Source organism: Alternaria metachromatica (assembly GCF_023757995.1).
Source record: "Alternaria metachromatica strain BMP 0045 chromosome Unknown scaffold_11, whole genome shotgun sequence".
Classification (NCBI taxonomy): domain Eukaryota; kingdom Fungi; phylum Ascomycota; class Dothideomycetes; order Pleosporales; family Pleosporaceae; genus Alternaria; species Alternaria metachromatica.
The window spans coordinates 793,149-820,465 of record NW_026055502.1 but is presented as its reverse complement, the minus strand read 5'-3'; the positions used below and the strand labels follow the sequence as shown (position 1 = coordinate 820,465).

The following is a 27,317-nucleotide window of genomic DNA, read 5'->3' as shown; positions in this document are numbered from 1 at the left end:
TCATCTTCACTCTCATCGATGGACCCGCGTCTCGCGCTAGTGGGCTCCTTCCACTTACAGAAGCAACTTGCAACTTTGCAATCTCTCGACCGCACTCTGCGTCCTAGCATAGCAGAGCGACATCACTCACAAACTTCGCAAGAGCGCAACGATGCCTGGGCTCCCGAGCGCTAACGCAATGCCGGAGGAAGAGCACGACAGTGACGAAGCCCTGATTGACCTTGAGGGCGCAGAGGTACGGGATGCATGCCAGCGCTGAATAACACGCAAAATTCGGACTGACATTATGATTATAGGAGAACTACGACACCTACCCAACTCCGGCAGCAGAAACCTACGCACATCTCCCGAGGCCCATCCGCGACAACATCCACTTCTGCATCCAATCCATCGAGACCAGCGACTCCGAATACCAGGACACCATCAACACCATCGACGCAGCATTCGACGCCCAAAAGATATCGCTAGACGAACAGCACGCCCGCTCTAAAGCCCAAGAAGCCGCTTTCGAAAAGAGAGAAGCACTCTATATCCGCCTGCCTACCAACCAAGCCGTGAACCTGGTTCACAACGCTTTGCTTGTGGAACATGCACAAGAACGCGTACTCATCGCGGATATGTTCAGAGCGGTCAAGATTGGGAAGGTGGATATGAGAGCTGCGAAGGCGGACGGGCTGAAGAAGGCTAAGGAGGTATATCTGAGGCAGCGCAAAACACTCAGCAAGCTAATCGAGGGCTTGAGTGGTATGACTGGGAATATGAAGAATGAACGGGTGGTTGCTGGGCGGGGAGCTCGAGCTACTGGCGCATCGGCAGCTGTCAGGTCGCCTGCTCCGGTCCCTCGCTCTCAAAGCACGGCGCATGCACGCACGATCGCTCCGTTGCCTGCCATTCAGATCAGTGATGTGACAAGGTTGTCAGTCGTGCGGGGTTTCAACGGTATGACTAGCGGGCCGAGGTACTCACCGGTATGTGCGACTTTCTTCAGAGTTGTGACAGTGACTGACTTCTGGGTCTAGGTTGCTTCGATAGCTACCTCTCCAGCTACAGCCCTCTCTACAGCTCAGAGACACAAACTCACATCCACTATCAAGGATGTGATTCGCAACTGCATTACCGCCAAAGCATCCAGCGTGTCAAATTGGAAAGTGGAGAGGATCAAGTCTAAAACACAGGCCAAGGCGGACACGAAGGCATTAACGACGAGCCATGAGCTTTTATGTTCTCACGGAGATGACTTCAACGCAAGAGTCACCCTGTTCGAGAGCTTGAAATCCTATCCAAACTCCCTGCGTCCCTACTTCACCCGCATCGAACGTGACATGGATAAGGAACTTCTCCTCTTGAATGAATGCAACAAGCATTTGAACGAAGAACAAGCACGCATTGAGGGAGAACACAAGGAGAGGAAAAGTAAGGCTTACGAGCGCTGTGCCGAGGAGCAAGAGTGGCATGATAGGCAGTTGCAAAGTCTTCGGTCCCTGGCCAAGACTGCAGGAATCTCTCTTGACGACTGAGGTATATGGTGGATTCTTCAACGCGTTGAATGAGATTATGGTGGTTCTGTTAGCAGCCTTGAGGGGAACCGACTAGGTAGGCCCAACGTATGACCTCATACGGGCGCATAGCCGAAGATAGCAAATGATTGCCGATGCGGACGATTCGAGTGCGAAATGCAGCAATCGCTGGTCTCTATCTTCGCCTTCACTTTCACTGATAGCCTAGCGATTTGGCGCTAGTCGCTCCTGCTCTTTCTGGAAGACTCTCTGACTCCGACCCACACAACACGACCACATCACCGACCGAAACCCATATTGCGGCGACGCCTGCGACAATCGCGCGAACTCACCATGTCGTCGGACACCATCATTGAAGGCCTAAAGCAAGGCAACGGTGTCGAATTAGGCGTGCTCCAGAACCTGAAGGAAGGGCTCAACACTGTTGTCGACGGAATGATCAATCAGTGTCTGAGCCGCAGCGACGGGCTTGCTGAGTTGACGGAGAATCTATCACTGGTGAGTGCTACTATCTTGAGTTTCTCTACGACCCTCGAACTGACGTTAAACTTAGGGAAGTTCGAGCGAAGCAGCAACAGATCTCACGGCAGAAGACGAAATCAAGCTCGCAAAAATCATCGAAGACGCCATGCGGTTCTGCGAGAGAGAGATCGACTTCAATACTGGAACGAAGAAAGTGGAACTCGCCCGAACATCCATCGGATTCAAAGCTCAGCAGGGAGTTCTGGATATGCTGCTTACCCATATCAAGGCTCATGAAGATGCGTTGGATCAGAGGGCAGCTCTGCAAGACAAGTCACAGGACGTAGTGGATTGGTCACCATACGATGCTCTTCAACTAAGGGAATGTGCTTTCCTCGACAAGCTTCTCGCCTTTCACAGGGACGCAGCGAGAGAACTCAGGGAGAGGAAAAAGTCTTGTTATGATCGGATCGAGGATCAGCATGGGTGGGCACAGGGTACTTTGCAGATGCAAATGGCGGCTCTTCTCCGCATTGCTGAGGCTGCGAAAATCGATCTTGAAGTCGTACGCGACCTCGACGAACAATCACTTCAAGAAGCCTAGGCCACTTGAACAAGTCGCATACGCTTTCCTGTTTTTCCTGGTTGGCTAGTAGTGTGCATGTTCCATTTTCACCCGGTGTCCGTCCTAGCTCTTGCGTCTGTTCCTGACTGTCAGAGAATGACAGTGGAATTGCTTCGTCGCTTGGGCGGTATATAGATAAAACGGCGAAATAATAGACGCATGGAATAAAAAGTGCACAGCTGACAGGGAGAATGCATTCGAGTTTGATGAATTGTGAAGTACTCCATGGGCGAAAAATGCGTTAAGATGCTTTGATGTGTGGACTTTGCGAATAATCAATCGATCACCATCAAAGCATGCTCCCATAGTAAAAGTTATTGAAACGTCAAGAATACATCTCTACCGTGCTCATGATGTGTTGAGGTGGCCACCATGACATGTCCATGGACCCTCGATCAACCATATCCTCTGGTTGACGGCGTCCCCACCCACGGAACCAAACTTCACAAGCCGTCGGTGGACATGTTAACGTTGCACTTGACAGCTGTACTCATGAAAGTCCGCTGCTCTCCTTTGCAACCTCATCCTTGATCTCCAACGGCAAGGACTTCGTGAGACGTTTGCCCAGGATGCCCAAGATGGGTTTGATCGGTACGGTAAGTAAAGTCTCTGGCTATTCAATATTGAAGGGCATCTATCACATCCCAGTCACGTCTACTGTCAAGATCCACCCTCGCATCTTTGTCCAACAAGGCCACTTACTAACAAAACAATAGATTCGAAAGCGCCACCAAGAACGCAAAGACAAGAAGAAGGCAGTTCGCCAGACCGCACAACGGAACGAGCAGTCCCAATCCGATACCGCTGAGCAACATATCGAGCCCACGACACCCACCCCAAGCCAGCACCTCCCCTTCACAGGACCCACACGATTCTTCTCCCTCCGCCGCAAACGCGGTGTAAGCATCGGCATGTCCACCTACGAGCAGCTCCCCAACGGCGTAGAGCCCGCACTAATCGACCACTCCTGCCACCTAATGCAATATCCCAGCGGCGAAGAGCTGCCCCGTAAATCCCCCTTCGCCACACCCCCACCCGCCGATGCAGCCTCAGACTCCAAAGACGCCAGCCCCAAAACCTGGCTCAGTCGCGTAGGCGGCTCCCTCCGCCGCAAGCCAAGCGGCATACGCTCAGCGTTCTCGTACACGCTGCCACGGAACTGGAAGACCAACAACAGTAACAACAAAAACACCGGTGTCAGTGCAAAAGCCCTCGCAGAGACAGCGCACGAGTACAAAAAGTCTCAAATCCGGCGTCTCCACCCCAGCGACATCGACGCCGCCAACGACGACGGGCGAGGAAGAAGCCCCCTCCCGCACCACTGGCGCAGCAAGCAATCCAGTTCCTCGGTCTCACACTCACGCGATGGCGTCGTGAACAGGATGAGCGATACGACTAATACTACTATGGAAGGAAGTGAGATGGGAGATTGGATTGACCCGGATGAAGAGACGAGGGAGCAGGAGTTTGAGGACTGGATAGTGCATAATCGGTTGTTTGTTGAGGGGGAGGGGCTTGATGTGGCGAGTAGGCGGGTGTCGAGGGTGAGTGCGCTGTCGAAGAGGAGGTATAGTGATTATTAGGGGAGGAGTTGGGGCATACGCTGAGGTTTGAGCGACGGTGCGGTAGCTGGTGATGAGGTTTGAGGTATACGTGGGTGCGCGTCTTGATGTGAGCTGCGTACATGTGTGTTCCTGGGGCCTACATGACGCTGGGGTGAAGGTGAAGGCGAGGTACATGGAGACCTCTGTCTTTTGTCACCTTCTTGTTATTGTGATCTTTTTTGGCGTTTCGGGGTGAAGGCGAGATTTTCATGAGTCCGCTATTGTTCAGTCGGTATTGTAGAAAGTAGAGGTGAAGGCGGATACGTACCTATTGTAACAATAGTAGCTCTTGTCAACCGTCTCACTTTCGCCCAGAAGCCAGTACTATATAAATAGCTCATCCGCCTCCGCCTCTTGCTCTTCAGCAAATACCACACCTGCTCATTTTCAAGACATATCCAAGTTCCCTCTTCCCACCATCACCATCATCATCACCACCACCACAACAGCAACAATGCTGTCCCCGCAGAACAAGCTGCGCATCTTCCTGAGCCTGGTGCTCATCACCGTCTTCGCCGCGAGCTCAAATGAGCTACGCATTGCCATCGGCACCCTCTTCTCTTGGGCCCTAGGCCACGTCCTCATCCGCCGACTCTCCCTGTCGATCTCCTTTCGACAAGCCCACAACACCTACATGATGGTGTCGTTTGGCCTGCTGGCGGGCCTAAACGACCCATTTTGGGAAAACACCTTCGGCCGCATCCTCGACCTCTTCTTCGACCGATACCGCTTCGACCCAGACGTGCCTGGGTCGGGCTTCACAGACTGGCACGAAACCTTCCGCCGCCGAAAGGCATACGAGATCGATCTCGTTTGGCAATACCTCCGCACAGCGCTCTTCTGGTCCTTCTTCGCCGTTTTCCTCGCCGTTGCCGTTCCGCTTGTCCGCTGGTTCACTCATGAGAGTCAGACGACGAAACTGGAGCGGGCCTTCGCATACATGAGGGATCACCCTGGCGAGCGACCTCCCTGGATGTGCAAGCAGCCAGAGGCCACAGTGGTGTCCAAGAGGGACACAAGATACAATCGCCTGAGCAGCGAGCTCATCTTCGTGTGCGGCCCTGGTGGTGGGCTGGAGACGGTGATCGATGGCGACATCGAGGGCGCGATCTCTCGCCGGCGGGCACTGAGGCCGAGGTTCGCATGAGCGCTGGTCGCCATGCTGGTGGGGTTGTGGTTGGCGGTGGGCTATCTTGACGCTGGTCGTTGGGGTGGTCAGGGTTTCTTGTTTCTTTTTGCTTGGGGTTTGGGTTTGAGTGTTGTCGACGGCGGGCTGTCCTGGCGCTGGTCGCTGGGAAGTCCAGACCGGTCGGTACTCTTTATATAGATTGGTGGATAGGATAGTACTTCGGGGTCGTGTCCGATATCCTATGGTTGGATATGTTCGTGAGACCCAGTCTGGCTTGTCCCGATTGCAGTTTTCGAATGCATCTTTCTTCCTTCCCGCTAAAATGTCCTCCTCAAGTCTGCGTGAAGGCCTCTACCAACCTCCTCTTCATACACAAATCGTGTGTCTGGACTCATAGGGTTGTGATTGGTGGGGATTGGCATTTGTATTGCTTCGCATACGTGCTCCAGCAGATCCGGAAGTAGTTCATTGACTTTCGCTAGCAGCAAGGGTATGAACTTAGACGAGCCACCCGGTAGCTTTGCTATCAACAGCATCAACTGGGTCAAGTAATCTGGGGGGCTGAGTTCGGCATGTGATGTAGACCGAGGCACGAAATGAAGAACGTCCGCTAAAGCGCAGGCTATGTCGAATACCTTCTCCGTCTAATGTTGTTAGCAATGAGACAAGCGTGCAGCCGAGTGACGTACCATGCCGACGCCATGTATCTGCAGACTCTGAACAGGTAGCTTCATTGAGAGGATGGTCAGGTCTTTGCCCACCAGGATGGGATATCTGAATGTTAAGCAATCGTAAACAGACTCCGTAGAGAGAAACCCGAAGCGGGGAAACAGCTCCCACAGTTTGATCTGTAGCCAGAATTGCGATATGTGAACATTTGCAATCTCTTCGTTCGAAAGTTCGAGATCAGTGGGCAGCGCGGTGCGAACATCGTTCTCGAGCTGGAGCAACCACTCTTTACTACAGGTTTGCGCAGCACCGTTCCACACTGCGAAAAAGACTTCATCGAGGGGTCGGAAGACTGATGTGAGGTGGAGCAAGCCGAGATCATCATGGCCATCGAGCGGATAGCTTGAGGAAGTGACAGATAGTGTGATGGGCCGATTCCTACGAACGCCATGCGCTCTAACAACTAGTAAGCACTAAGGTCATTACGATGCCCATGGGTACTGCGAATCGTCGCTGTCTTCGCTCGCAGGTGGGATTGGATAGACGAGAAAGGGACAAATGATATCATGAAGCCAGAAGTTCATATGATGAACCACGATGTGTCAAAGTGGCAGAACAGACGTGAGAAAGACGGGGAGTGTTTAGCGTACCTTTCTGACACTACCAGAATCCAAAACAGCCGTGTCCTTGTCTTCGTGTCGAACCAATCCCTGTCCTCGTCTTTAAGCATCATAAACAAGGTTGTTGCTTCTCTCAAATAGAACCATGCTTGACGATAGTCGCCTCGGCCGGCGTAAGCTCCATACAGAAAGAAGGAGGTGTAAACTGATCGATGGTCAAGCTGCGTAATCCTATCTCGCTGCAGCGAGAGCAAGATATGATCTAAGTAGGAGCTTTCTGAATTCAACTGTGAAGATTGTGTAGATCCGCAATTGGCATTATTAGAGAGTTCTGCAAAGTTTGCCATGTATGCGCAAAAGGCATATATGAGCTGTCGAGATGTCGGCGAAGTCTGCATTTGCATGAACTCTTGTCGCAGTCTTTCGGCTGGTATGAGAGCTACTATCCTGTATATGCGCTCCTCGTAGACGTCGACCAACGTTCTGAAGACTTCCCTTGTCAATTCCACAGCGGTGGTAATGACCGCGGTCGGGGCAGCATCCTGTGGGTCGAAGATGTCGGCATCGTCATGGGGTATCGCTCTCAGTTCGTTGAGTACATTAGCCCTGGAACCTGTGCGACCTCCTTGACCCCGTGGTGCGTTGAAGGTGCAAGCTAGTTTTGCGGATAAACATCCTGCGCAAGGTTGCGCGCCATTGCACTTGGTTTTGCGGCGGCGACACGGGTCACATGCCTTTGCAACTTGTTTCCGGTGGACTGCCCTAGACACGGTGTTCTGCATCAAGCTTGAGTGTCTACGTGGGGTTCATGATGTTGATTAGAGATGTGAGGAGGCGTGGTGTGGAGTGGCCGCAGCCCAAGGTAGCCCGCCCGCTGGTCAGACGCGTCGCGTAATGCCGAGGCTGCTTACGTCATGTCAACACACTAATCTCTAAACAGATGCGCGTCACTGAAGAGGCAGGATATCGCCAACACGAACAACTATTTGCGAACATAGCTCATCAGCGTTTCAGACGCGTAAAACTATTACATCGACGCCGCAATTATGGCTTCTCTCACTCCTTCCATTCCGAGCCCACGGCAGCCTTCTCATCCGCGACACGCCCATGCCCGTACGGGTCGACCTGCGTGCTAGCAAACTTCCTTGCGCTGACCCTCTGCTCGAATAACATATCGAGCTCTCCATACGTCCGGCCCTTCGGCTCTGGGAGCCTGAAGTACACCCACACCACAACACATCCGCAGGTACCTGCCCAGAAGAACGCCGTTTTCGCTCCCCAGGCCCAGTTGGCATCACCAAGCTGGTAGTTCGTCAATACGTTGACCACAATATTCGAGATATTGTACAGCGCTCGCGCGAGTACTATGGTCTTCGCCTTCAATCTAGTGGATGACATCTCCGACACGATTGAGTAGGTGACGGGACCGATCGTGAAGTCGTATACGAAGACGAAGAGAATCAACACCGCGCCAATAGCCCAGTTCGAGGCTTGAGTACCGGCAAAAGAGCATGATCCGACGATTATCAGGATGATGAAGAGTGTGCAGCCGCCGGAGAAATGGATCGTTCGTCGACCGAACTTCTGCATGAGGTACCACGAGCCAGCAGTACCGACCAGGCCAAGAGCGAGTGAGATCATCGACATGTTGAACGATTGTACGGTGGGGAGGCCTGCTTTCTGCATGAAGTATGCGCTGCTTTGATGTTAGCCCAGAGTCCCTGCTGGCTTCACGTCTAATACTGACAAGTAGCCCATGATGTTAGTTCCGCAAATTGTCTGAGCAATCCAGGTGAAGCATACGATCTCAGTTCGTCGAAGATCTGTTCCCTTGAACAGATCCGTCCATCGGGTGCCTTCTGACATGTTCTTTTCCATTTCGTTGGTATGCTCAATCATGGCGATCGTCTCGTCGGCGTTGAAGTTCGGGTCCTTTTCCGGCGAGGTCAAGCGGAGCAATGCAGCTTTAGCGCCTACTTTGTCGCCTCTACGAACATGCCACCACGGACTTTCAGGTGCAAGAAAGACACCAACCATGATCGGTAGGGGCCAGACCCACTGCACAGCAAAAGGGATGCGATACGCCCATTGGTCGGAACGTTGGACGCAGCCGCGGTTTACGCCTGCAGCTATAAACTGCCCCATCACCCAGCACCTGGAAGGTCATTAGCATTCGGTCTCGGAGAAGGTGAATGCAAATGCTTACATGTTGACGAACGTGGTCAGAATCGGTCTCAGACGTACAGGTGCAACTTCCGATGCATACTGCGTTGTGAGGGTCTGAAACATGCCCCACGGGATTCCACAGAAGACTTCGCCGATGACGAGGGTCTGAACATTGGGCGCAAAGAACAGGATAAAGATGAAAGCAGTCATCGATATCAGGGCACCTATCATGGTCTTCCGATACCCATACCGCTCGCTAACGAAGCCGTTGATGACAAGACCGATGACCTCGCCAGCTCGTGCGCCATTAGATCTGACGCTATCAGCCACAATTAAACTTCGGGTTACGTTCCATCGATACTCACAGTGCGCTTTGCCAACTGGCTTGAACACTGTACTTGCCAGTAGCAGCGTTGAGAACTCCGTACTTGCGATTGAACTGAGGGCTGCCGTACAAACTCCCCAGCAATGCGAGATCGTAGCCTTCCATGATCAGAGCACTCGACAGAACGACTGACCAACCCACGGCTTTTGGGTAAAGTTTGATCGCCTGAACGAGGCTCATAGATTTCTCGTCGTCAGCTGCATGTTGCGCCTCCTCATTCGGCGCTGCTAGCTGTGTCGCCGTAGGTTGCTCAAAGTCCTTGTCTGTCATTGTCGCAATGAGTAGCAGCTCGGGTGAAAGAGATTGGAATCGATGCCATATTATTGAGGAGGCGTGACAGGCTTATAACCATCTCCGAGCACAGATGATCATGGTCAGAACAGGGTTGCCTTTGATGCGGGTTAGCGAGGACCCAGCACCTCGGACCTCCCCATGGTGCCCCAGCTTCGGTAAGGAAATCGCTCATACTACGCCCAAAACTACTCCAACGGCATCAGAAAACGCCAAGTTTCTCGTAACTACGAATTCTTCTGTTGTCGAGTGATCGGAAGCAACGCGGATGACCTATGGTGGTTCGGGGAACCAATTGATTTTCACGGAGCCAAGGCGGAGGCGATGCGGAGGCAGCACGGAAGGAACACGGACGCCACATTGCGGGGCTAACACGACTCGCACCATGGTGCCAACCGTTTACAAGCAGTCACCAAACCGACGAATGAGAATCAACCACACAATGGACTGCATGATGATGATCATTGGGATGGAGTGCAGACCAACGTGTAGTTTTCTGGAGTCTGCAACGACTTCTCTCCTTCATCTCCCATTCCGTACACCAAGCGGTCATCATCTTGCTACTGCCCAGCTTCCACCAGTAACTTCTCATCGATCCCTGGATCATATCTGCTTACGAATAGCCTACATCCACCAAGTCTTACAGTCGCAGATATCCGAAGCTCAGTACACATAATTTGTCCGTCAACTATCATGTCACCACATAGGGACCTCTCTTACCACAAACGCGTGTGGTGGAAGGAAGCAACATTCTATCAAATCTACCCGGCATCTTTCAAGGACAGTGATGGCGATGGCTGGGGAGATATCCCGGGTATACTTGACAAGATGAGCTACATCGCGTCCCTAGGAGTGGATGTGGTTTGGCTATCGCCCATGTTCGACTCACCACAGATTGATATGGTAAGAACACGATGTATGAGATATATAGACCGTCGCTGACCTCGCGTCTCAATATTTCAGGGCTACGATGTTTCCGACTACGAAGGTGTATATGCACCGTACGGCACTGTCAAGGATGTGGAGGAACTCATCAAAGCCTGCCACGATAACGATATGAAAATCATCCTCGACCTAGTTGTAAACCATACAAGTGATCAGCACCATTGGTTCCAGGAAAGCCGGAGTTCCAGAGATAATCCGAAAAGAGACTGGTACTTTTGGCAGCCAGCACGTTATGACGAGCAGGGCAACCGCATGCCGCCCACAAACTACCGCTCATATTTCGCTGGTGGAACCTGGACTTGGGATGAACACACAGAAGAGTACTACCTCCACCTCTACGACAATTCCCAACCAGACCTAAATTGGGAGAACGAAGACTGCCGGCAAGCGATTTACGACTCAGCAATGCGCTTCTGGCTCAACAAAGGTATCGACGGCTTCCGCGTAGACACCGTAAACAAATACTCCAAAGTCCTCCCCTTCACCGATGCACCTATCACCGATCCAACCAGTGCCATTCAACCCGCCGCCCAAATGTGGTGTAACGGGCCCCGCATCCACGAGTTCATCAAGGAAATGAATCGTACCGTCCTCTCCCACTACCGCACCTACGACGACCAACCCGTCGTAACAGTCGGCGAACTCTCCTTATGTCCCAACCCCTCCTCTGTTCTCCCCTACATCAGCGCCGCACAAAAGGAGCTAGACATGGTTTTCCAATTCGACATCACGCACCTCGGCCAAGGCCCACCAGGCTCTGACAATAAGTATGACTACGCTAGCTGGACACTACCAGAAATGAAACGCATAGTAGAAAAGTGGCAATGCTTCATCAAAGGCACAGACGCATGGACAACCGTGTTCAACGAAAACCACGACAATGGCCGCAGCATATCACGTTTCGCTAACGACGCACCCGAATGGCGAGTCGCCAGCGGCAAACTACTCGCTTTGTGGCTAATCGGTCAATCGGGCAGTTTGTTCTTGTATCAAGGCCAGGAAATCGGTATGATCAACGCGCCGCCATCATGGGACATAGAAAGTGAATACAAAGACGTCGAAAGCCAGAACTACTGGGCCGAAGCCGTGAGGCTGGCGGAGAACGGCACGGATCCTACGCGTAAAGAGCGCATAAAGAGGGGATTACAGCTTATGGCTAGGGATCATGCGCGGTTGCCTTTTCAATGGGATGACAGTACCAACAGTGGGTTTTCGACGGGGAAGCCGTGGATGAGGGTGCATGATGATTATGGTAGTATCAATGCGGCGGCGCAGGAGAAGGATGAGGAGAGTGTGCTTTCGTTCTATAAGCACGTGCTCAGGCTGAGGAAAGAGCATAAGAATGTTTTCGTGTATGGCTCGTTTGAGCTGGTCGATCCGGAGGGGAGGGATCTGTTTATTTACCGGAAGAGGTGTGAGGGGAAGATGGCGCTTGTTGTGTTGAATTTTACGACCGAGGAACGAGGGATGGAATGTGATGTTGAGGGGTTGAAGCTGCTTGTAAGTTCGTATGGGAAGGCGACGGGACAAGTGCTGCGACCGCTGGAAGGAAGGATTTACATCGATTACTGAGCAAGTGTGAGCGAATGTACTGGCGAGAAAGTGTAGACGTTTGTCGATGCGCTATCAAGGGTATACTACAATGCAAAACTCGCACCACACATTCCTCTTATTGTCCTACCCATCGTCCAACGATCGGAAGGTACTTGTACAGCTCGTCATACTCTTTGCCTACCCAGCCCACCATCTTGCCGTCTCGTCCAACAACACCCAGACCGCCCGCTAGCCATAGTGCTGTCAGAGCCGCGCTAATGCCGTTGATAGTGTACCATCTCCTCTTCCGGATCAACGCTCTGTTCTCTTCCGTGTGCTTGACCTGACTGGGTGCAAAGCCTAGCCATTTTGCAGCGCCCCAGACGAAATGCCACACCCCGACTCCTACCAGTGCTGTGAACCCGGTGAAGGAAACAGCGGGGTGTAGTGCGAAGCCATGGGAGATATATTGCAAGTTGATCAACGACGAGTCGCCATGTGCGTATAACGGGAGAATCCTCGTAGTCCAAATATGGAAGCTAGCAAAAGGAACCAAAGCATAACCCAACGCACTCGTGCCACTCAGTGCTGGCCAAGGAATCGTGCGCTTATCCGTTCGTGTCTCGGCGCCGTATCTTTTCAGCGCTTGTCGCCTTCTCCATAGTCGTAATGCGATGCCAGAGGTAACGTGTGCGACGAGGGGGAGGCCAACGAGGAGGGGTTCCGTGAGCGCGGATTGGTAGTATGGTCGTGTGAGCAGGAGGTAGCGGTTTGATTCGAGGACGGAGCGGGTGGCGAGCGGTATTATGGAGACGTTTGTTATGTGGAGGGCGGCGAAGGCTGTGAAGGTGTAGGAGGAGTACTTTTGTATGCGGAGGACTGGGGAGTGGTGTCAGCATTGTAGCTTCTTGGATGAGGGCTGTAGGAAGACATACGCCACCAAGCAGGTCCATGGTCACCTAACCGCAATCCCAAAGTGTTCATCCTCCTTATCCCTCTCATCTCCTCCGTCTCCTTCTCAGGCCGTTCCTCATCCGGAACCGGGAAATATTGATTCACTTTCAACTCTTCTGGTGTGTCGACGGGCGAAGGGTCGACTTCGGTAAGGCCCATAACGCCCATCTCTTCATCCTCTACCGGTGGCAGACCCGGGCTCTTCTCCATCTTGCGGTCTGTGTCGTGGTGTTGCGAGGTAAGGGAAATGCTACGTTGCTGAGACATGGAATGACGTTGATTCGGTGAAGATATAAGTGGGGCGCTGCATGCTTGAGCCGAGGCGCGTGCTGTTGAGCCGCAACACCAATTGTTCTATCACCACACGCGACTACGCGACGCCACGACTGAACGACCCCGGTACCTCACGATCCCACGAATCGCTCACGGAGATTCTATCACTGGTGATATATCACCTCGCCCACATATCCCCATCGCGACACACCACACATAGACGCGACCATGCCACCAGTACGCCCTCCCCAACCCTACTCTCACCCACGCATCACTAACACCCCTCTCAGCGAAACAACCCCCTTCCAGCGGCCGTCCGCCTCTTCAACTGCACAATCTGCGATAAAGGCTACCCGCGACAACTCGACTACGAAAACCACCTCCGCTCCTACGACCACAACCACCGCCAACGTCTCGCCGACATGAAGAAGCTCACCGCGTCCAACGACACCGAGAGCAACAAACCGAAACAAGGGTTAGAGATGCGGAGTATAGATGTGGAGAATGCGAATAAGAAGCCGGGGGTTGGAAGTCGATTTACTAAGATTGGGGGTGGTGGTAATGCTGCGGCGGGTGGCAGGTTTAAGAAAGTTGGGGTTGCGGTTGGTGGGAAAGATGGTGTCGAGGATAAGGCTGAGGTGGTGGTCGTGAAGACGGAGGATATGTCCGAGAGGAGTATTGAAGCACCGGTTGCTGCTGCGATGCCCATCGCGGAGGCCGAAGTCAAGAAGGAAGAGGATACACTTATGGCGGATGATGCAAAGGCAGATGAGATTACATGGGAAGAGTACGACTTCACGAAGCCAACCGGATGCGATCATGCGAGTTGTCCTGGATGCAAAACAGATGGCATCTGGACTGGTGGATGGGTGTCTGTGGATGCTGTTTGAAAGACACGCGTTCATCGCTCTTATGTTGACATCGACACTTTTACTATAATTATACCTGGAGTCGATCAACCCCTAGTCGGGGCTTATCCACATTGCATAGCATCGGCGTTCATGGAGTCAGTACTCAGTCTACGCTCACCATATACCAGATATCTGTAAGTGTGTTCCCATCACCCTACAATTCATTTCCCCGAGGTCCTGATCGTACCCTTGATTCTTGCGTCACGACGGGGTTCATTGGCGCCTAGTCGCTGCTTTGACTGATCAAAATAGCAGGCTGCATTTACAATTGCTGCTTCTTCTCTATCCGCTACTCAAGCAGTGTGATCGATACGACTCACCGCGGTCGAGGAAGATACGGTGTTGGCTGGAGTGGGACAACGTTGAGGGTAATTGTAGATGTACCAGATGCACCAATGCGCTCTTAGCGTGCGTTGTTAGTGCTGATTACTCCAACGAAACACCAGAGTCGGCGGCGGCTATCAAGGAGTCAAGTCGCGGGCTACATTCACGATGGTCTGGATATGCGTAAGTGCATTTTCATCGCTTAACGTTTCTCATCATTCTGGTTCTTCCTAGTTGCTCGACATCTCAGGACTAATCCTTAGATGCTGTGCCTCCATCCCTAATGTACAAAGAGCTACACATATCTTGTGAACTCCTCTGTAGCGGTCTCTCAACTTATAGTCGAGACAACGAATCAAGAAGCTTCTGACCGCTGCTTCGACCGACCAACAACCTACACTACTTTCCACCTCTCTCTCACAACACCCAATACCCAAGGTCTGTCCATGTCTTACCCGCCCGGAAAGTGCTCGGCAAAGGTACGATACGTATAACAAACTCGCCGTTGTGGTTAGCGAAGTGAGCACAGGGTTCGTAGGCTTTGACGCATCGGTCATCTGCCGCGTCCATGAAGTCCCCTCCTTGGCTAAAGCTTTGCCTAACTGTACCGGCAGGAGTCATAGCACCGATGAGGACCGTTCGGATGCAGCAAGGTCTGTCCGGGTTGTCTGTGTATCGTGCTGGGTTGAGGGTGCAGCTTGCGTAGTAATCTCTTCTGTACTTAGAAGACAAGCACATGAACTCGTAACGTCGCTTCAGCTGGGCCCGGACAAGGACCGGAAGGTCGTCAAGTGTCTTCAAGACATATTCACCCTGCTCGTTGCGAAACCGCAGGTATATTGGCAGATCTACCGGGTTCCGGACCGTTTGGGGCTTCCGCTGTCTAGGAACATCGTTCGACCTCCGATCGACTATTGACTTCCGCTTCCTAGGTAATTTCGCCGGTGCCTGTTCATCCTCGATCGTGCGCTGGTAATTGGCCATAAGCTCCTCCTTCTCTTCATCGTCACTGCCGAGGTCGATTATCTCGTGCTCTTTCTTGAATAGTATGTGCGCGGTAGAATTGTCATTTTCTTGCTGTCCCGCCACCTCAGCGTTTGCTGGCATCTGCTCTTCCTTCACTTCCATGTGAGCCGCAGTAGTGACAGTTTCTTGCTCTTCAGCTGCGTCGGTCCTTGCTCGCTTTGAGTCATTGAAGCTCGCCGCAGAACTCCTTCGCTTTGTAGGAGCAGTAGTTGGATCGTCTGTGGGGATGAACTGGGGTGTTGTCGATATAGCCTGAACGGGAGGTTGAGATTGCGGAACTACCATCAGTCAGCTTGGGTCCCCATTTGTACCAAAGGCGGTGATCTTGAACATACCTGAGGCTTCATCTTGTTCGCGGAGGACAAGTAAGAAGGCAGCGCGCACTTCCTCGGGCGGCAGATACTCCACGATGCGGCCGCGGTCCACTTCATTCATATTTTGCAAGGTCTTGAGCAGACCATCGGCTCGGGTGTTGGAGCTCATTGCGTCCTTTGGGGTTTCCGGAACGTCGGTCGCTCTCTGCAGCAGATGTGGGTATCAAGTTTGACTGTGGTGGATGGTAGGTGAGAGCGCGTCTGACAGGCGATATGGTTTCAAGCGTTTGTTGACGATTAGGCAACCTTGGCGCTGGACCCTTTGGGAAGGAGCGGTAGACCGCCGCTCACCTCGCCAATAGTAACGGGAAGAGCATTTCAGGGTTCGAGAATCTTGTCATGCTACCGTACAGCCTTCACCTTACCAGCATTTGCTTACTAACTCCTTGGCGTAGAGACGCAAAAGCACATGTCTGATTAGTTGTGTCACCAAATTCTTTGTAAAAAGATTGGCTATTCTCTCACCATCAGTAAGATCATAGAACGAACTCAGCTCAGTCCAAGTCCCGACACATCAACCGAAGGTGGTAGACCCATCAGTAGCTCGCTCATAATCTTCCCACTTCCAAGCGACAATGTCACACCATCATCGAAATGAGCGGTGTTCAGGAACAAGCCACCAGGGCTATACCGATCATCCTGAACACCATCCTCTTGCGTCGAAAGACGCGGCATATCCTGGGAGCTATCATCCATACCCAGCAACTCCAAGTCCACCTTCGTGACAATTGGATGTCTGAACATCGCAAGCGGCCTGTAGCACCTTCCTTCCGCAAAGATCTTCAAGTCTTCATCCTCCGGCACCCTCAGATACCCCTTCACAATCTTCTTCATACTCTCAATCTCACCCGACTGTGCGCGCACATCCTCCGCAAGCTCTGGAAGTTCTTCCGGTGCCGCTCCCCATCCACCCACGTACAACTCACCTCCCGGGAAACTAGTGATGTCGAGACCCTGTCTGCCTGGAACCTCACTTTGGAAGAAGACTTGTTGACTTCCCTTCTCGTCGTCCTCAGGCTTCCAGTCAGGTGTGCGGATGCGGAAGTGGTTTCCGGCTGACGCTGTGGAGTTCATTGGTAGTTGGGAAGAGGCGTGAGGGAAGAGTGTTGAGAAGACGTGTGGGGACCAAGGGCCTGCTGCTATGACTAGGCTTCTGCAGGGGATGTTGAGTGAGTCACCATCTTGTTGCTCGATCTGGATGCTTGTGAAATGTCTCGCTCCTGGTGCTGCCTGAATTGATGTTGCATTCGCGTTGAACACGAACTCAACGCCCAGCTTCTTGCACTCTTCGTAGAGAAACTGGCAGAACTGGCCGGGGTCACTTATCGGTCAGTCCAAGTCATCGTGATAATAGAGACGCGAACATACAGATGCGATGCATGAGAGGGGCCAGCGATGCGCTGCACTGACCAGTTGCTCCTGGGTTTGATCCAGTCAGGGAGCGCAGACACAGGCCGTTCACTGGGAGGACTTGGACCCCAAGTATCAGGTGGCTTAGGCGTACCCGTGAAGTCCTCGGGGATGATGCGATAGATTGTAGACTCGCTAAAGCCAAACTCCTTCACTCCATTCGCGAGAGCAAGTTCCTGGAACAGCCTGTAGGAAAGCGCGCCCAAATCAGCGACACCGCTCGCGAAGCCGAAATCTCCAAGTCCACCTGTCGCTTGACCAGAGGCAGCAGGACTGATATGCGCAGCTCGTTCGACGACGATGATTCTGCCGTGTAACCTGGTCGTCGCATTAGCAGTCTCTCGGTGAGCGAGTGCGAGCTGATAGGCTGTCGCAAGGCCGATGACGCCTGCACCCAGAATGACAGTATCATCACCATTCAATAAATCTCTTTGAGGAGCTAGAGGTTGCTGAACGTTGGACCAGGTTGTGTCCATGGTTGGAGAGGCCAGGGTGCGGGGCCGCCACAATGCAAGGAGAGGGAAGGAACTTCTGAGATGCATGATGATGTGCATTGCTTCAATCAGTCGAGACAAGGGTACTGCATTGAGAGTTCCGAAATTCTGCGATCGTCGATGCTGATCATAGTTTCTGCGTTGCAGGAGAGTCTGCAATGCCGGTTGACGTACGCTCTTAGGTCTGAGCTCAAGCGGCACGTTCACCGTTTGGCGTATGCTCAGTGGTCAGGACAGCGTTTGTGTAATTTACAAGATTCGGGTCGTCACTGCTGTCAGTGACATGTGGGTATCCCTACTCATCGCGATCCGTATCGCATACTATTATACAAAGTCCATCTTAACTTCGTCGACTCGGTTCCATGACCTTCTAATCTTCATGCACGAGATATCTTGCCTACGCTCATACCCACCTACTTCCACTCCCAACACTCCTCCACCATCCACTCAAAGTCCTGGAACTTGACAACCGCACCCACACTCAAGATCTCAGGCCTGAAGGTAACGCCACAAGGCAAGAACCCATCCCCTACCCTCACAGTTCTATTCCACTTCTCCACCTCTGACTTTGCGCCGTTCCCACCAACCTTCTCCTTCGCAGTCTTGCCCTCACCGTCCTCCCACTCCCATCGCTCAACGGTAACCTTGTTACCCCACATGAGAATACCCTGGCAGTACTGCCCCAACCTCACGACCACACCTCTAACACCCGCGTGATCAGCCTGGCACCGCATAACCACACATAGCATACTGCCCTTCTCATTCGTAGATACGGCGTCGACATCCTTCCACATCTCTTCGTGGGTCTTGACCGCACCAAGTGCCGGATGGTATCCATGTCCATGCTCCAGCGTCAATCCGGGAGCGATGGGATACATGTCGCCCTCATCAACAGGGATGCTCTTGTGGCCAACAGGGAAGCGTGAGTCGAGCCAGTGAGTCCAAGTAGATTGTGTGACGTTGACCCAAGTTTCTTCCTTGAGCTTCTTGGCAGATTTCCCGTGCTGTGGGCCGGTGGGAGGAGGCGTGATGGGTACGCTGGTGGAAGTGCCGGTGAAAGCCCAGTCTAGGTGAGCGGAGTTGCCTACGTTGGTGCTCTCTTTGAGGGGCGCGGGACCAGCGCTGTTGGAATTGATGGCGTCCTTGGAGAACGACTTGTAGATACGAACATCGACGAAGGTGTGGTTAGGGCTTGTCAGTACCAAAGTAGATGTAGGCTCGAACTGGTGAGACGGTAGGTTCAGCGGGTTCTTCTGCGGGAGGTGGATGGAGTAAGGGATCTCGGTGTTTGGCGGCAGAGGGTAAGGGAGGAAGTAGATATACTCGCGCTTGCTAATGTTGGCGGCACTGGGGTCTTGGAGGACGGGCTTGGGACCGTGAGTTGTAGTGATGGTGAAGGAACCACTGCCATCGTCTGGCTGTGCGGGAGCTTGGAGAGAAGGTGAGACGCCCTTGTTCATTGCTGAGGATGCCATGGCGTCGGTTTCGGTGCCGGAGTCTGGGGGTGTGTAGATGATGGGGCTGGTGTTGGTGCTTGATTGATCGCTGAGATCACACGGTTCTTCGTTTGCTTGTGCCGCGGCGGGGTGATTCTTGGCCTTGATCACCATTTTGGATTTGAGTCTGATATCTTTTCGAGGGGGAAAGGTCAGAGAGACTAACAGTTACCGTGATGCTGAGATAGGCGTGAAAGCGAAAAGGACGTTGAGATCTGGACAATGAGTCAGTAATTGTAGGACTTTGCATCAATATCTCTCAGATTTCAACGATCTGAGGAGGATACATCGGCTTTTCACGGTGTACGTGGATGCCAATACAACACTAAGATGTATACGATGTGAGAGCTGAGCGCGCAGGGATTACCTTTGCGGGAGCGTGCTTGCTACGGGATTACTGGGAACTGTTAGGGAGACTTACCAAGTGAGTGCTTGAAGACTTCGTAGCTTGTACCTTACACGTTTTGCGTGGTGTTGTGGTGTTGTGACAGATACGGTGTGAGGTGGGGGAGCTCATAGCAACAAGAACCGCGCTAGCGACGTCCGTTTGCGCAAGGTGATCATCAATACTAGAATTCGAGGTGAATGGCAATTTCATACTGCTCGGTCAAATGACACATCACGAACAATCCTATCGTACCCTACGGCAAAGAGTGGATGTCGCTGGGAGAGACTGTAGAAGAAATGACGAAGAGATGAATGGGAGGCACGGCTTGCATTTGCAAAACTAGGTATCATTCACATGCTGTCATTTATTTGACAGACCTAACCATGACGCCGCCCATGCTGGGAAAGCCCACGCTGGGAATACCCATTGCCGAATCGTAATCCTGACTTTTGTATTGTCGTAAGCCATAGCAAAGAACCAAGCAGCTACTTCAGCGAATAGCTTATTTCTTCTTGGAGTCGGCCTCCTCGGCCTTAGCCTTCGCGCGCTTCTCACGGACACCGACGAGGCGGGCCTCGGAGCGGGCGTCACGGAGCTTGCGGTAGGCGTTCTCGGTAGCCTCGTAGTTGCCAATGGGGCCCTCCTCGAGTTGGACGACGTTCTTGATGGGCAGAGCAGCGGCGGTGGACTGGACGAGGTTGTCGGCGCTCTTGGCGGCCTTGACGTCCTCGGCGGAAGCGTCACCAGACTTGGTCTTGCCGTTGCGGCGGGGGAAGAGGATGAGGCGCTTGCGGTACTCCTGGAGGCGCTCGACGTTGGCCTTGAGGCCCTCCTCGGAAAGGTTCTGGCGGCGAGGGTCGACAGAGATACCGATGGTACGGGCGAACTTGCGGGGGATACCGGCGGCTGCTATATGTTAGGAGCGCTTTGCGCGATTGGGTAGAGCAACATACCCTTCAGCTCAGCAAGAGAGAAACCACGGCCGGGGCGGACACGGCGGTTGTACTTGATGGTAGGGCAGCGGACGACGGGCCTGAGCTTGTCGACGGGCCTGGGGGCTACCTTCGCAGCCTTGGCAACGCGAGCATTGCGTCTGGACTTCTTCTTGCCAGGCTATCGTACTGTCAGAAATCTGAACACAGGCGCCACTACTCTCAGCGACGTGAGAGGGGAATTACCTGGTCGAAGTGGCAGCGGACGTAGCGTTGCCTGGAGAATGTTAGCCCAATGTCATCAACGCGCCCAGTGTCCCAATCGCGAACTCACCAGTCCTTGTGGAAATGGTTCTTCTGAATCTGCTGGTTGTGCTTGATCGCCATTGTGTCGGATTGTCTGCCCTAATCAGCCTTCGTCGTTCGCTCGTGGAGGTGTGTGGGAGCGCGCAGTGTCGACGGCGAGTTGGTTTAATTGCGCTCGTTCGATTGCGCACTCCGAAGATGGTAAACGTACCTCGATGGCTGACCTGTGGGTTAGTTATCGTACGGCTGTCGAGGAAGAAATCTCGAAGTTCGCTCGCCAATTTCGACAGCCTTCCTAGCGCTAGTGGGCCAACCGAGTTTTCGGCGGCACGTTTTGCCGACGCCGACTCTAGCGTGATGGGTCGGCGTGCGCTGCAACACCAATGACGACCCGCTACTGGAACACAGTCTTCTGTCGCGAAAGTTACCGTGGTGTCCTGGTTGACTGAGTGTGGTTACTCTGAGCATGCTCATCATTCTTATCGCTGTACTGGGTGCTTCATTCCTTCAACGATGATGAGAAATTTGATCACTTTGATACAACTGACTGGGAACGGTTGTTTTTGGAAGTATCGCTACATCCATTTGAAACAAACTGTAGACAATAATCTAAACATCCCTATAGTACTCTCCTGTAGTGAGCACACAATGTACACGAAGACATTACAAAACGCTAAAATGTATCCAAAGAAGTGAAACCGCACAAGTGCACTCTAGACCCAACCCGGTACAACAAGAACCTTCAAACCACCACCCTAATATGAAGAATCAAGGATCAAAATCCACCATCATCCGCATCGAAGAACTCAGTGTTGGAGCTCTGTGCACTCGTCCAACTCTCCCTGGGAATCTTGTCTCTGAGCCAGGTAAGAACAGCGTCAGTGCCCTTCTGCAGCACCTGTCGATTAGGTACCCTGAACTTGTTTCCTTCCACTTCAAAGCCTGTCAGGGTGCCTTGCAGCAATCCAATTCGCGGTTCTAGACGCTCAATGTCGTTGTTGCCCAGGTTTACAATCCTAAGGTTGTGCAAGCTTTCAGGCGAGACCTCGGAGATCCTGTTGTCGGATGCGAGGAGGGTGGTGAGCGCGGGGAAGGCTACATGGAGCGTTGGAAGGGCACCGGCGAGACGATTGATCGATACGTCCAGCGTCACGAGGAGAGGCGCCGTGAGGTATGTCGTCAGATGCGTGAGAGAGTTGATCTTGTTACTGGCGAGACGGAGATCGCGTAGCTGAGGAAGTTCGATGGGCGCTGACAGAGGTACTTCAATGCTGTTCCTAGACAGATCGAGTAATGTCAAGTGTTCGAACTGCGCCGCTATAGACGGTATGATCTCGAACTTGTTGCGCTGCAGATGCAATTGACGCAGTCCGTTGACCATGACTTCCATGGTGACTTCATCCAACTCTAGTTCAGACATGCTCTTGTCCGCGAGGTCTAGTGTGCCCGAGGGTGTAAGTTGCCACTTCGGCTGAGCCTCTTCTGTGACACCATTCTCGAATTCGTCATCCACGTCGGCTGAGACCTCCGCTGGTAGTCGCGATGCCAGATCGCGCTTGATATCATCGGTGCCCATGGTAAGAAATTTACGATCGCGCAACGGGTTAGCTGCGACTGTGAGATGTTCTAGATGTTCCATCAAGGCAATCTTCTCATCAAGCTGAGTGATATCGTTGCCCGTGAAGTCTGCAGTACGTAGTTGTTGAAGCATCACGAAACCCTCTGGTAAGGTTGAGAGTTTATTCTCGCCGACTAGCAGCGTCGTCATACTGATCCAGGTCGATACTTCAGGGAACGACGTAAGTCTATTCGTGGAGACATTGAGTGTCTTGAGAGCAGGCAATTCAACCACGTCGCCATCGCACAGAGACGTGAGAGAGTTTTGTGCGACGTTGAGTTCCTGTAGATGAGGTACTGAGCTCAGGCTGAGAAGCGTACCCTCCAGACGGTTCTTCGACGCTTGAAGCTCGACAAGGGTTGCAGAAAAGACTTCGCTAGGAAGGGATCGGAGCTGGTTGTCCGACACATTAAGTGTCCGCAACTGCGTCAAACGCTGCATGTCTGCCGGTATGCTTGTCAACTTGTTCGATTGCAGCTCGAGGACCTCTAATGCTGTGAGATCGCATATCGCCGATGAGAGATCTCCGTTGAGATCGTTTTCTGCTAGCTTCAATTCCCTCAAGGTCGGGATTTGAGCGATTACGTCCAACATCTCCATAGGCAACTTGTTCCGTGACTAGGCAATGTTAGCTACAGAATCTGGTAGATTTTACTGATAGTGTGACTTACAAGGTTCAACTTCGAGAGCTGCGTAAGTCGTCTCAAGCCTACGGGCAACTCTCGCAGCATGTTACCGTGGAAGTCGATGCTCTGTACACCTCCAAATTGAGGTCCAGCCTCATCCGAATCAATCATGTCTTCAACTGATACATCAGGGAACATGCTGTCGGGAAGAATCTCAAGCTCGTTGTCTGCAGCCAGGATAGTAGACAGGTCTACTACCTCGCCCCAGGCCACCTTGGTATCGTTGGGGTCGTAAATGTACATGGAAAGTACGTCGTCAGGAATCTCCTTCAGTCCCATCGCAGCGATGTTGAGGCGGCCATCTGATCGGGCGGTATCGATCCGTCTGCGCAGCACAGACTTGCCACCCTTGGGGCGCTGGTTGAAGGGATCGTCATCGAGACCAAAGTCAAAGGTCGCAATCTCGGCAGGGTCGGGCACGATGACATCGGTAGGTGGAGTGCTGTTCCTCACCGGCTCAGCCTTTGCCTGCTTTGCAGCTGCCCTGGCCTTTGCGATCTGTTCTCTCAGGGCATTGGACGAGCTGGCGGGTTTCGGCGGTGCCTCAGCTGGGGCTTCTTCGACGTCTGCTTTCTTCGCCGCTCTTGCTTTCGCAATTTGATCGCGAAGGGCAGTTGAAGAGCTTGGAACCTTTCGGACGGTATCAGGTGTTTTCTTGACTGGTGTATCTCGGGCTGGTGAGGATGTGGCAGTGCCGGGCGGTGATATTGCCTGACCGAAGACGTTGTTCAGGGACGGCCGAGATCGGGGTGTTCGCATGCCCGTGAGACTCTTGCTATTCGTCAGCGGACGCGGTTTAGGTGTGTTCTGTAGGTTTTGTGTCGGAGCCAATGGTTGCTTCTTGACAGTCGACATAGGCTGTAGCATCGAAGTACGCCTACTCGGTGTTGCAGCGGGTGTGCTAACATTTGCACTAACGCTTCTCTTTCCAGGTGCAGTCATAGACAGCCTGTTGGAGGGAGCACCAAACCGCTTGGGTGTAGCTGGTATCGGGTGCGGGGCGCCATCACTCGTAGATGGCCTGCTGCCGTTGCTGTTCGACATGGCGGATCCGGGTCGCACCGGAGGGGCCATGCTGTTGTCGGCATTGAAGAAGCTCGATCTACGTCTTCCCTTGCCGGGTGCTGGCGAGGATGGCAGGTTGGACAGAGTCTCTGCCGTCCGTTCTGAGAGCGATGGGCGGCCCTTCCTTTTCTCCGGCTTCACAGGACTGATGGGACTGGACAAATCGTCGATAGCTGAGTCCGCATGTTCCGGTTCGGGGTCGTTGTCACGGAATCCGGCTCTCGAGCTTGCCCGCGAGGATGCCCTCGAGGCTGACCTAAAGCCCTCTAGGCTTCCCAGTGTATCATCTTCCTTGGCGGGAGCGATCGAGGATGAGCGCGATGCATTCGTCTGACGCGACGGTGGACGGGCAAATGGCCGCTTGAAGACGGGCGCATCGCTGGTACTTGAGGCGGCGGTCGAGGTCCGCCTAGAGCCGAAGTTGGGAATGCCGCTCGCCCTGCGGTTCGACGAGGGCGCGATGGATGAGCGTTTGGAGGCTGTATTGTCAGGCACAGGGCTCGAGGCCGTCAGGGGGTTGCTGGAGTAAGCAAGGGATGCTCTCGACGTCTTCTTCTGCAGCGTCGACGTGGTCGGGCGCGATATGGACGACAGCGACGGCTTCTTGCGCAATTGTTCCGTCGAGGCGGGCGCGCGCAGCTGGGAATGGCTGTTGGACGGCCTGAGCACAGGGAGTCGCGAAGCCGGTGCCGGCCGTGGGATCCCAGACGGGCGCGGAATGGACGAGGACTGGTCCATGGTGATGCTGTCAGACAGCGCGCTATACGATGCAACGCCTAAGGGTTGGGAAGTCGTTCATGCAAGACGGCACAGGCGAAACACACGTCCAACCAGATTAAGGGTCCTCCACTTGTCGCCAGGTTGCTTTTCGAGAACCAATTCTCCGCGCCGGGTGCAGAGGGGCGTCTGAGCGAGCGGGAGGCGACCGTTGCCCCGTGAAACCAAAGGGAGAGCCATGTTTCTGTTGCGCTGACAGGTCGGGCCTAGCGCCGGTTGGTATTGAGCAGGGACGACCGGCGGGTCCTTCCTCAACCTCGCTCCACGCGCCTTCCGCACCGACGACATCGTCACCCACACACCCAACACACCCGTTACGAGCGCCCTGTCTTCTGCAAACACCTGTTCGCTGCCGTTTGCACGCTATCACGGTCGCATAACCCCCGCGACTTCTTTTTGGCAAACGCGCATCGACGCGCACCCCTGCACCCACCGTATCGTATTCGTCACCTCTACCGCGTCGCCCACCACGCCAGCTCCCCCAGCTCTTTGACACCTCTCCCCCCGCGTGTCACAGTTGGACTGGACAAAGCGCAATTCTGCTCGACCAAACACCGCCTCCACATCTTCCTGACGTGTGTCGCACTGCGTGGGCCAATTGCGCCTGAGGCAGAATGGAGTCCCACGGAACGCAGTACCAGGACTCGTTGATGCCTACGACTGAGAACGCACAACCCGAAACACCACCCAAGCTTTGTTCGCCATCGCCCGCTGAGTCGGCAGCGCTCGCAATGTCAAAACTTGCATCCCCAGACCACAAGTTTACCTCCCCCGCACCCCGGACTACCTCTTCCATGACCCCTCCACCCTCTTCTCAGATCCCAAACATGCGTGCAGTCATGAGGACGCCTACTCCCCCGACTCCACAGCTCACGTCTCCCCCACCAACCAGCAAACTGCCCAATCAGCCGTCTGCTTTGACAGACATGGGTGCAGGTCTCTACCCGCAGGACCAAGTCAACAGTGCTTCTGCTGAGGAGCTGAGAACCATGGTCAACACCATCTCCAATGCATTACGCGACATGCGACTCTCCGCAGCCCACTACAAGCTTCAATACAACATGGCTGTAATGGAGAGTCAGGAGTCTGCCAGCCGCATGGCTGTCGAGCTAGCCATGGCTCAGAGAGAGCTTGACGTTCTGCAGCAAGCGGAAGAGAAGCGCCGCAATAACATGGTCACCCCAGAGCAGACCTATCAAGAGTCCGCCAATGCGGCCAATGCAGTCTTGCTATCAGAGATGGGTCGCCAGAACCAGATGTTGCAGAGTGAGAACGAGGAGCTTCGCGACATGCTTGAGCAGCAAAAACGTCTCACTGAGCACCGCGAAGGCGAGCTTGCTAGCCTGCTGGATGAGAATGACCGCCTGAAGACGCGAATCCGGAAGAATCGCGACCACATCGCACCTCTTCTGGAGCAGATTGAACAATCTTCACCGCGGTCCAATTACGGCACACCTCATCAGCCGACTCCCAGAAACCGCGTCAACCGTGTGCCGCCTGCTCTGTCCGAGGAAAGCAGAAGTCAGAACAACTTCGAAGCTCTTCTCCTAGCCGACAAGATGCTGAGTCAGGAGGTCGCTACTGCGCCCACGACCCCCATCAGGCAACACGCACCCAGATCACGCTTCAGTCACCAGCGCGGCGCGCAGTCCATGTCATCGCTGCCACAAACCCCAAACCGCAGAGCTGCCTACCCGCAGGTACCCCGCACACCGCCACTTTTCGTGCCAACCAACATTCCTCAATCTGCACCACCAGCGCACTACCAAGCCAAGCCATCCAACACCCGTCGCCAAAGCAGCAACTCCACCATCACCGCCTCCAGCGTCGACGAAGAAGAAGCCTTCACCGACCGCGAGGAAGACGAAGTCCCCGAATCCCAGGCCAGCCAAATGGCACGCAACCTTCTGCAAAGAGCACCACCCACCAAAGGCATGATGTCTGCCCCACCATCAGCTCAGCCAACGAATCTTGTCCAAAGCAAAATCTTCGGCCAAGTCAAGAAAGGCTCCGGTCTAACCCGTGCCGGCGAGCTAAAGCGCGGCCGCATGCCCTCGACAGCGGATCTCCGCACTCAGACAAGTCCGCCGAAGCGCGGACGCGTCGATCAAGGTGTAGGTCTCGGCATTGGCGGCTTGCTGCGAGAGTAGAAGAACATTGTTCCTGACCATATGCGGCAGGGAGTTTATCAAGCTTATTGAAAGTTTGGTGGTTTTACGATTCTGATGATTCTTGGCGGCCAACTTTCTGAGGGAGGGGTCGTTTTTGCTTTTTGCTTTTTCTGATTTTGGATAGCAAGGTTTGGATACCCTTCATGCAAATGAATGCTGTTTGAGC

At 53.5% G+C, this 27,317-nt stretch overlaps 14 protein-coding genes across 14 annotated transcripts; 7 read left to right on the top strand and 7 right to left on the bottom strand.

Moving 5' to 3' along the window:
• Positions 1–178: 178 nt before the first annotated feature.
• Positions 179–1,517, top strand: J4E83_005725 (uncharacterized protein; the record flags this gene model as incomplete). The annotated part of the gene is made up of 4 exons (XM_049332642.1): positions 179–235; positions 297–744; positions 922–968; positions 1,020–1,517. 4 exons carry the CDS (start codon positions 179–181, stop codon positions 1,515–1,517), a joined length of 1,050 nt encoding a protein of 349 aa, XP_049188450.1.
• Positions 1,518–1,850: 333 nt separating this feature from the next.
• Positions 1,851–2,583, top strand: J4E83_005724 (uncharacterized protein; the record flags this gene model as incomplete). The annotated part of the gene is made up of 2 exons (XM_049332641.1): positions 1,851–2,015; positions 2,071–2,583. The coding sequence occupies 2 exons, from the start codon at positions 1,851–1,853 to the stop codon at positions 2,581–2,583; spliced, it is 678 nt and encodes a 225-aa protein (XP_049188449.1).
• A 599-nt stretch (positions 2,584–3,182) lies between these two features.
• Positions 3,183–4,187, top strand: J4E83_005723 (uncharacterized protein; the record flags this gene model as incomplete). The annotated part of the gene is made up of 2 exons (XM_049332640.1): positions 3,183–3,200; positions 3,321–4,187. 2 exons carry the CDS (start codon positions 3,183–3,185, stop codon positions 4,185–4,187), a joined length of 885 nt encoding a protein of 294 aa, XP_049188448.1.
• Positions 4,188–4,417: 230 nt separating this feature from the next.
• Positions 4,418–5,355, top strand: J4E83_005722 (uncharacterized protein; the record flags this gene model as incomplete). The annotated part of the gene is made up of 2 exons (XM_049332639.1): positions 4,418–4,421; positions 4,601–5,355. The coding sequence occupies 2 exons, from the start codon at positions 4,418–4,420 to the stop codon at positions 5,353–5,355; spliced, it is 759 nt and encodes a 252-aa protein (XP_049188447.1).
• A 2,327-nt stretch (positions 5,356–7,682) lies between these two features.
• Positions 7,683–9,447, bottom strand: J4E83_005721 (uncharacterized protein; the record flags this gene model as incomplete). Its single annotated transcript, XM_049332638.1, has 4 exons — positions 7,683–8,322; positions 8,374–8,781; positions 8,833–9,105; positions 9,158–9,447. 4 exons carry the CDS (start codon positions 9,445–9,447, stop codon positions 7,683–7,685), a joined length of 1,611 nt encoding a protein of 536 aa, XP_049188446.1.
• Positions 9,448–10,161: 714 nt separating this feature from the next.
• Positions 10,162–11,985, top strand: J4E83_005720 (uncharacterized protein; the record flags this gene model as incomplete). Its single annotated transcript, XM_049332637.1, has 2 exons — positions 10,162–10,371; positions 10,432–11,985. The coding sequence occupies 2 exons, from the start codon at positions 10,162–10,164 to the stop codon at positions 11,983–11,985; spliced, it is 1,764 nt and encodes a 587-aa protein (XP_049188445.1).
• A 97-nt stretch (positions 11,986–12,082) lies between these two features.
• On the bottom strand, positions 12,083–13,110 carry J4E83_005719 (uncharacterized protein; the record flags this gene model as incomplete). The annotated part of the gene is made up of 2 exons (XM_049332636.1): positions 12,083–12,825; positions 12,882–13,110. The coding sequence occupies 2 exons, from the start codon at positions 13,108–13,110 to the stop codon at positions 12,083–12,085; spliced, it is 972 nt and encodes a 323-aa protein (XP_049188444.1).
• A 291-nt stretch (positions 13,111–13,401) lies between these two features.
• Positions 13,402–14,063, top strand: J4E83_005718 (uncharacterized protein; the record flags this gene model as incomplete). The annotated part of the gene is made up of 2 exons (XM_049332635.1): positions 13,402–13,410; positions 13,464–14,063. The coding sequence occupies 2 exons, from the start codon at positions 13,402–13,404 to the stop codon at positions 14,061–14,063; spliced, it is 609 nt and encodes a 202-aa protein (XP_049188443.1).
• A 762-nt stretch (positions 14,064–14,825) lies between these two features.
• J4E83_005717 (uncharacterized protein) lies at positions 14,826–15,917 on the bottom strand (the record flags this gene model as incomplete). Its single annotated transcript, XM_049332634.1, has 2 exons — positions 14,826–15,712; positions 15,770–15,917. 2 exons carry the CDS (start codon positions 15,915–15,917, stop codon positions 14,826–14,828), a joined length of 1,035 nt encoding a protein of 344 aa, XP_049188442.1.
• A 380-nt stretch (positions 15,918–16,297) lies between these two features.
• On the bottom strand, positions 16,298–17,694 carry J4E83_005716 (uncharacterized protein; the record flags this gene model as incomplete). The annotated part of the gene is made up of 2 exons (XM_049332633.1): positions 16,298–17,129; positions 17,177–17,694. The coding sequence occupies 2 exons, from the start codon at positions 17,692–17,694 to the stop codon at positions 16,298–16,300; spliced, it is 1,350 nt and encodes a 449-aa protein (XP_049188441.1).
• Positions 17,695–18,125: 431 nt separating this feature from the next.
• J4E83_005715 (uncharacterized protein) lies at positions 18,126–19,322 on the bottom strand (the record flags this gene model as incomplete). The annotated part of the gene is made up of 1 exon (XM_049332632.1): positions 18,126–19,322. The coding sequence occupies one exon, from the start codon at positions 19,320–19,322 to the stop codon at positions 18,126–18,128; it is 1,197 nt and encodes a 398-aa protein (XP_049188440.1).
• Positions 19,323–20,098: 776 nt separating this feature from the next.
• Positions 20,099–20,915, bottom strand: J4E83_005714 (uncharacterized protein; the record flags this gene model as incomplete). The annotated part of the gene is made up of 4 exons (XM_049332631.1): positions 20,099–20,502; positions 20,550–20,709; positions 20,775–20,805; positions 20,863–20,915. The coding sequence occupies 4 exons, from the start codon at positions 20,913–20,915 to the stop codon at positions 20,099–20,101; spliced, it is 648 nt and encodes a 215-aa protein (XP_049188439.1).
• A 694-nt stretch (positions 20,916–21,609) lies between these two features.
• J4E83_005713 (uncharacterized protein) lies at positions 21,610–24,941 on the bottom strand (the record flags this gene model as incomplete). The annotated part of the gene is made up of 2 exons (XM_049332630.1): positions 21,610–23,070; positions 23,124–24,941. 2 exons carry the CDS (start codon positions 24,939–24,941, stop codon positions 21,610–21,612), a joined length of 3,279 nt encoding a protein of 1,092 aa, XP_049188438.1.
• A 653-nt stretch (positions 24,942–25,594) lies between these two features.
• On the top strand, positions 25,595–27,130 carry J4E83_005712 (uncharacterized protein; the record flags this gene model as incomplete). Its single annotated transcript, XM_049332629.1, has 1 exon — positions 25,595–27,130. One exon carries the CDS (start codon positions 25,595–25,597, stop codon positions 27,128–27,130), a length of 1,536 nt encoding a protein of 511 aa, XP_049188437.1.
• Between the last annotated feature and the right edge of the window lie 187 nt (positions 27,131–27,317).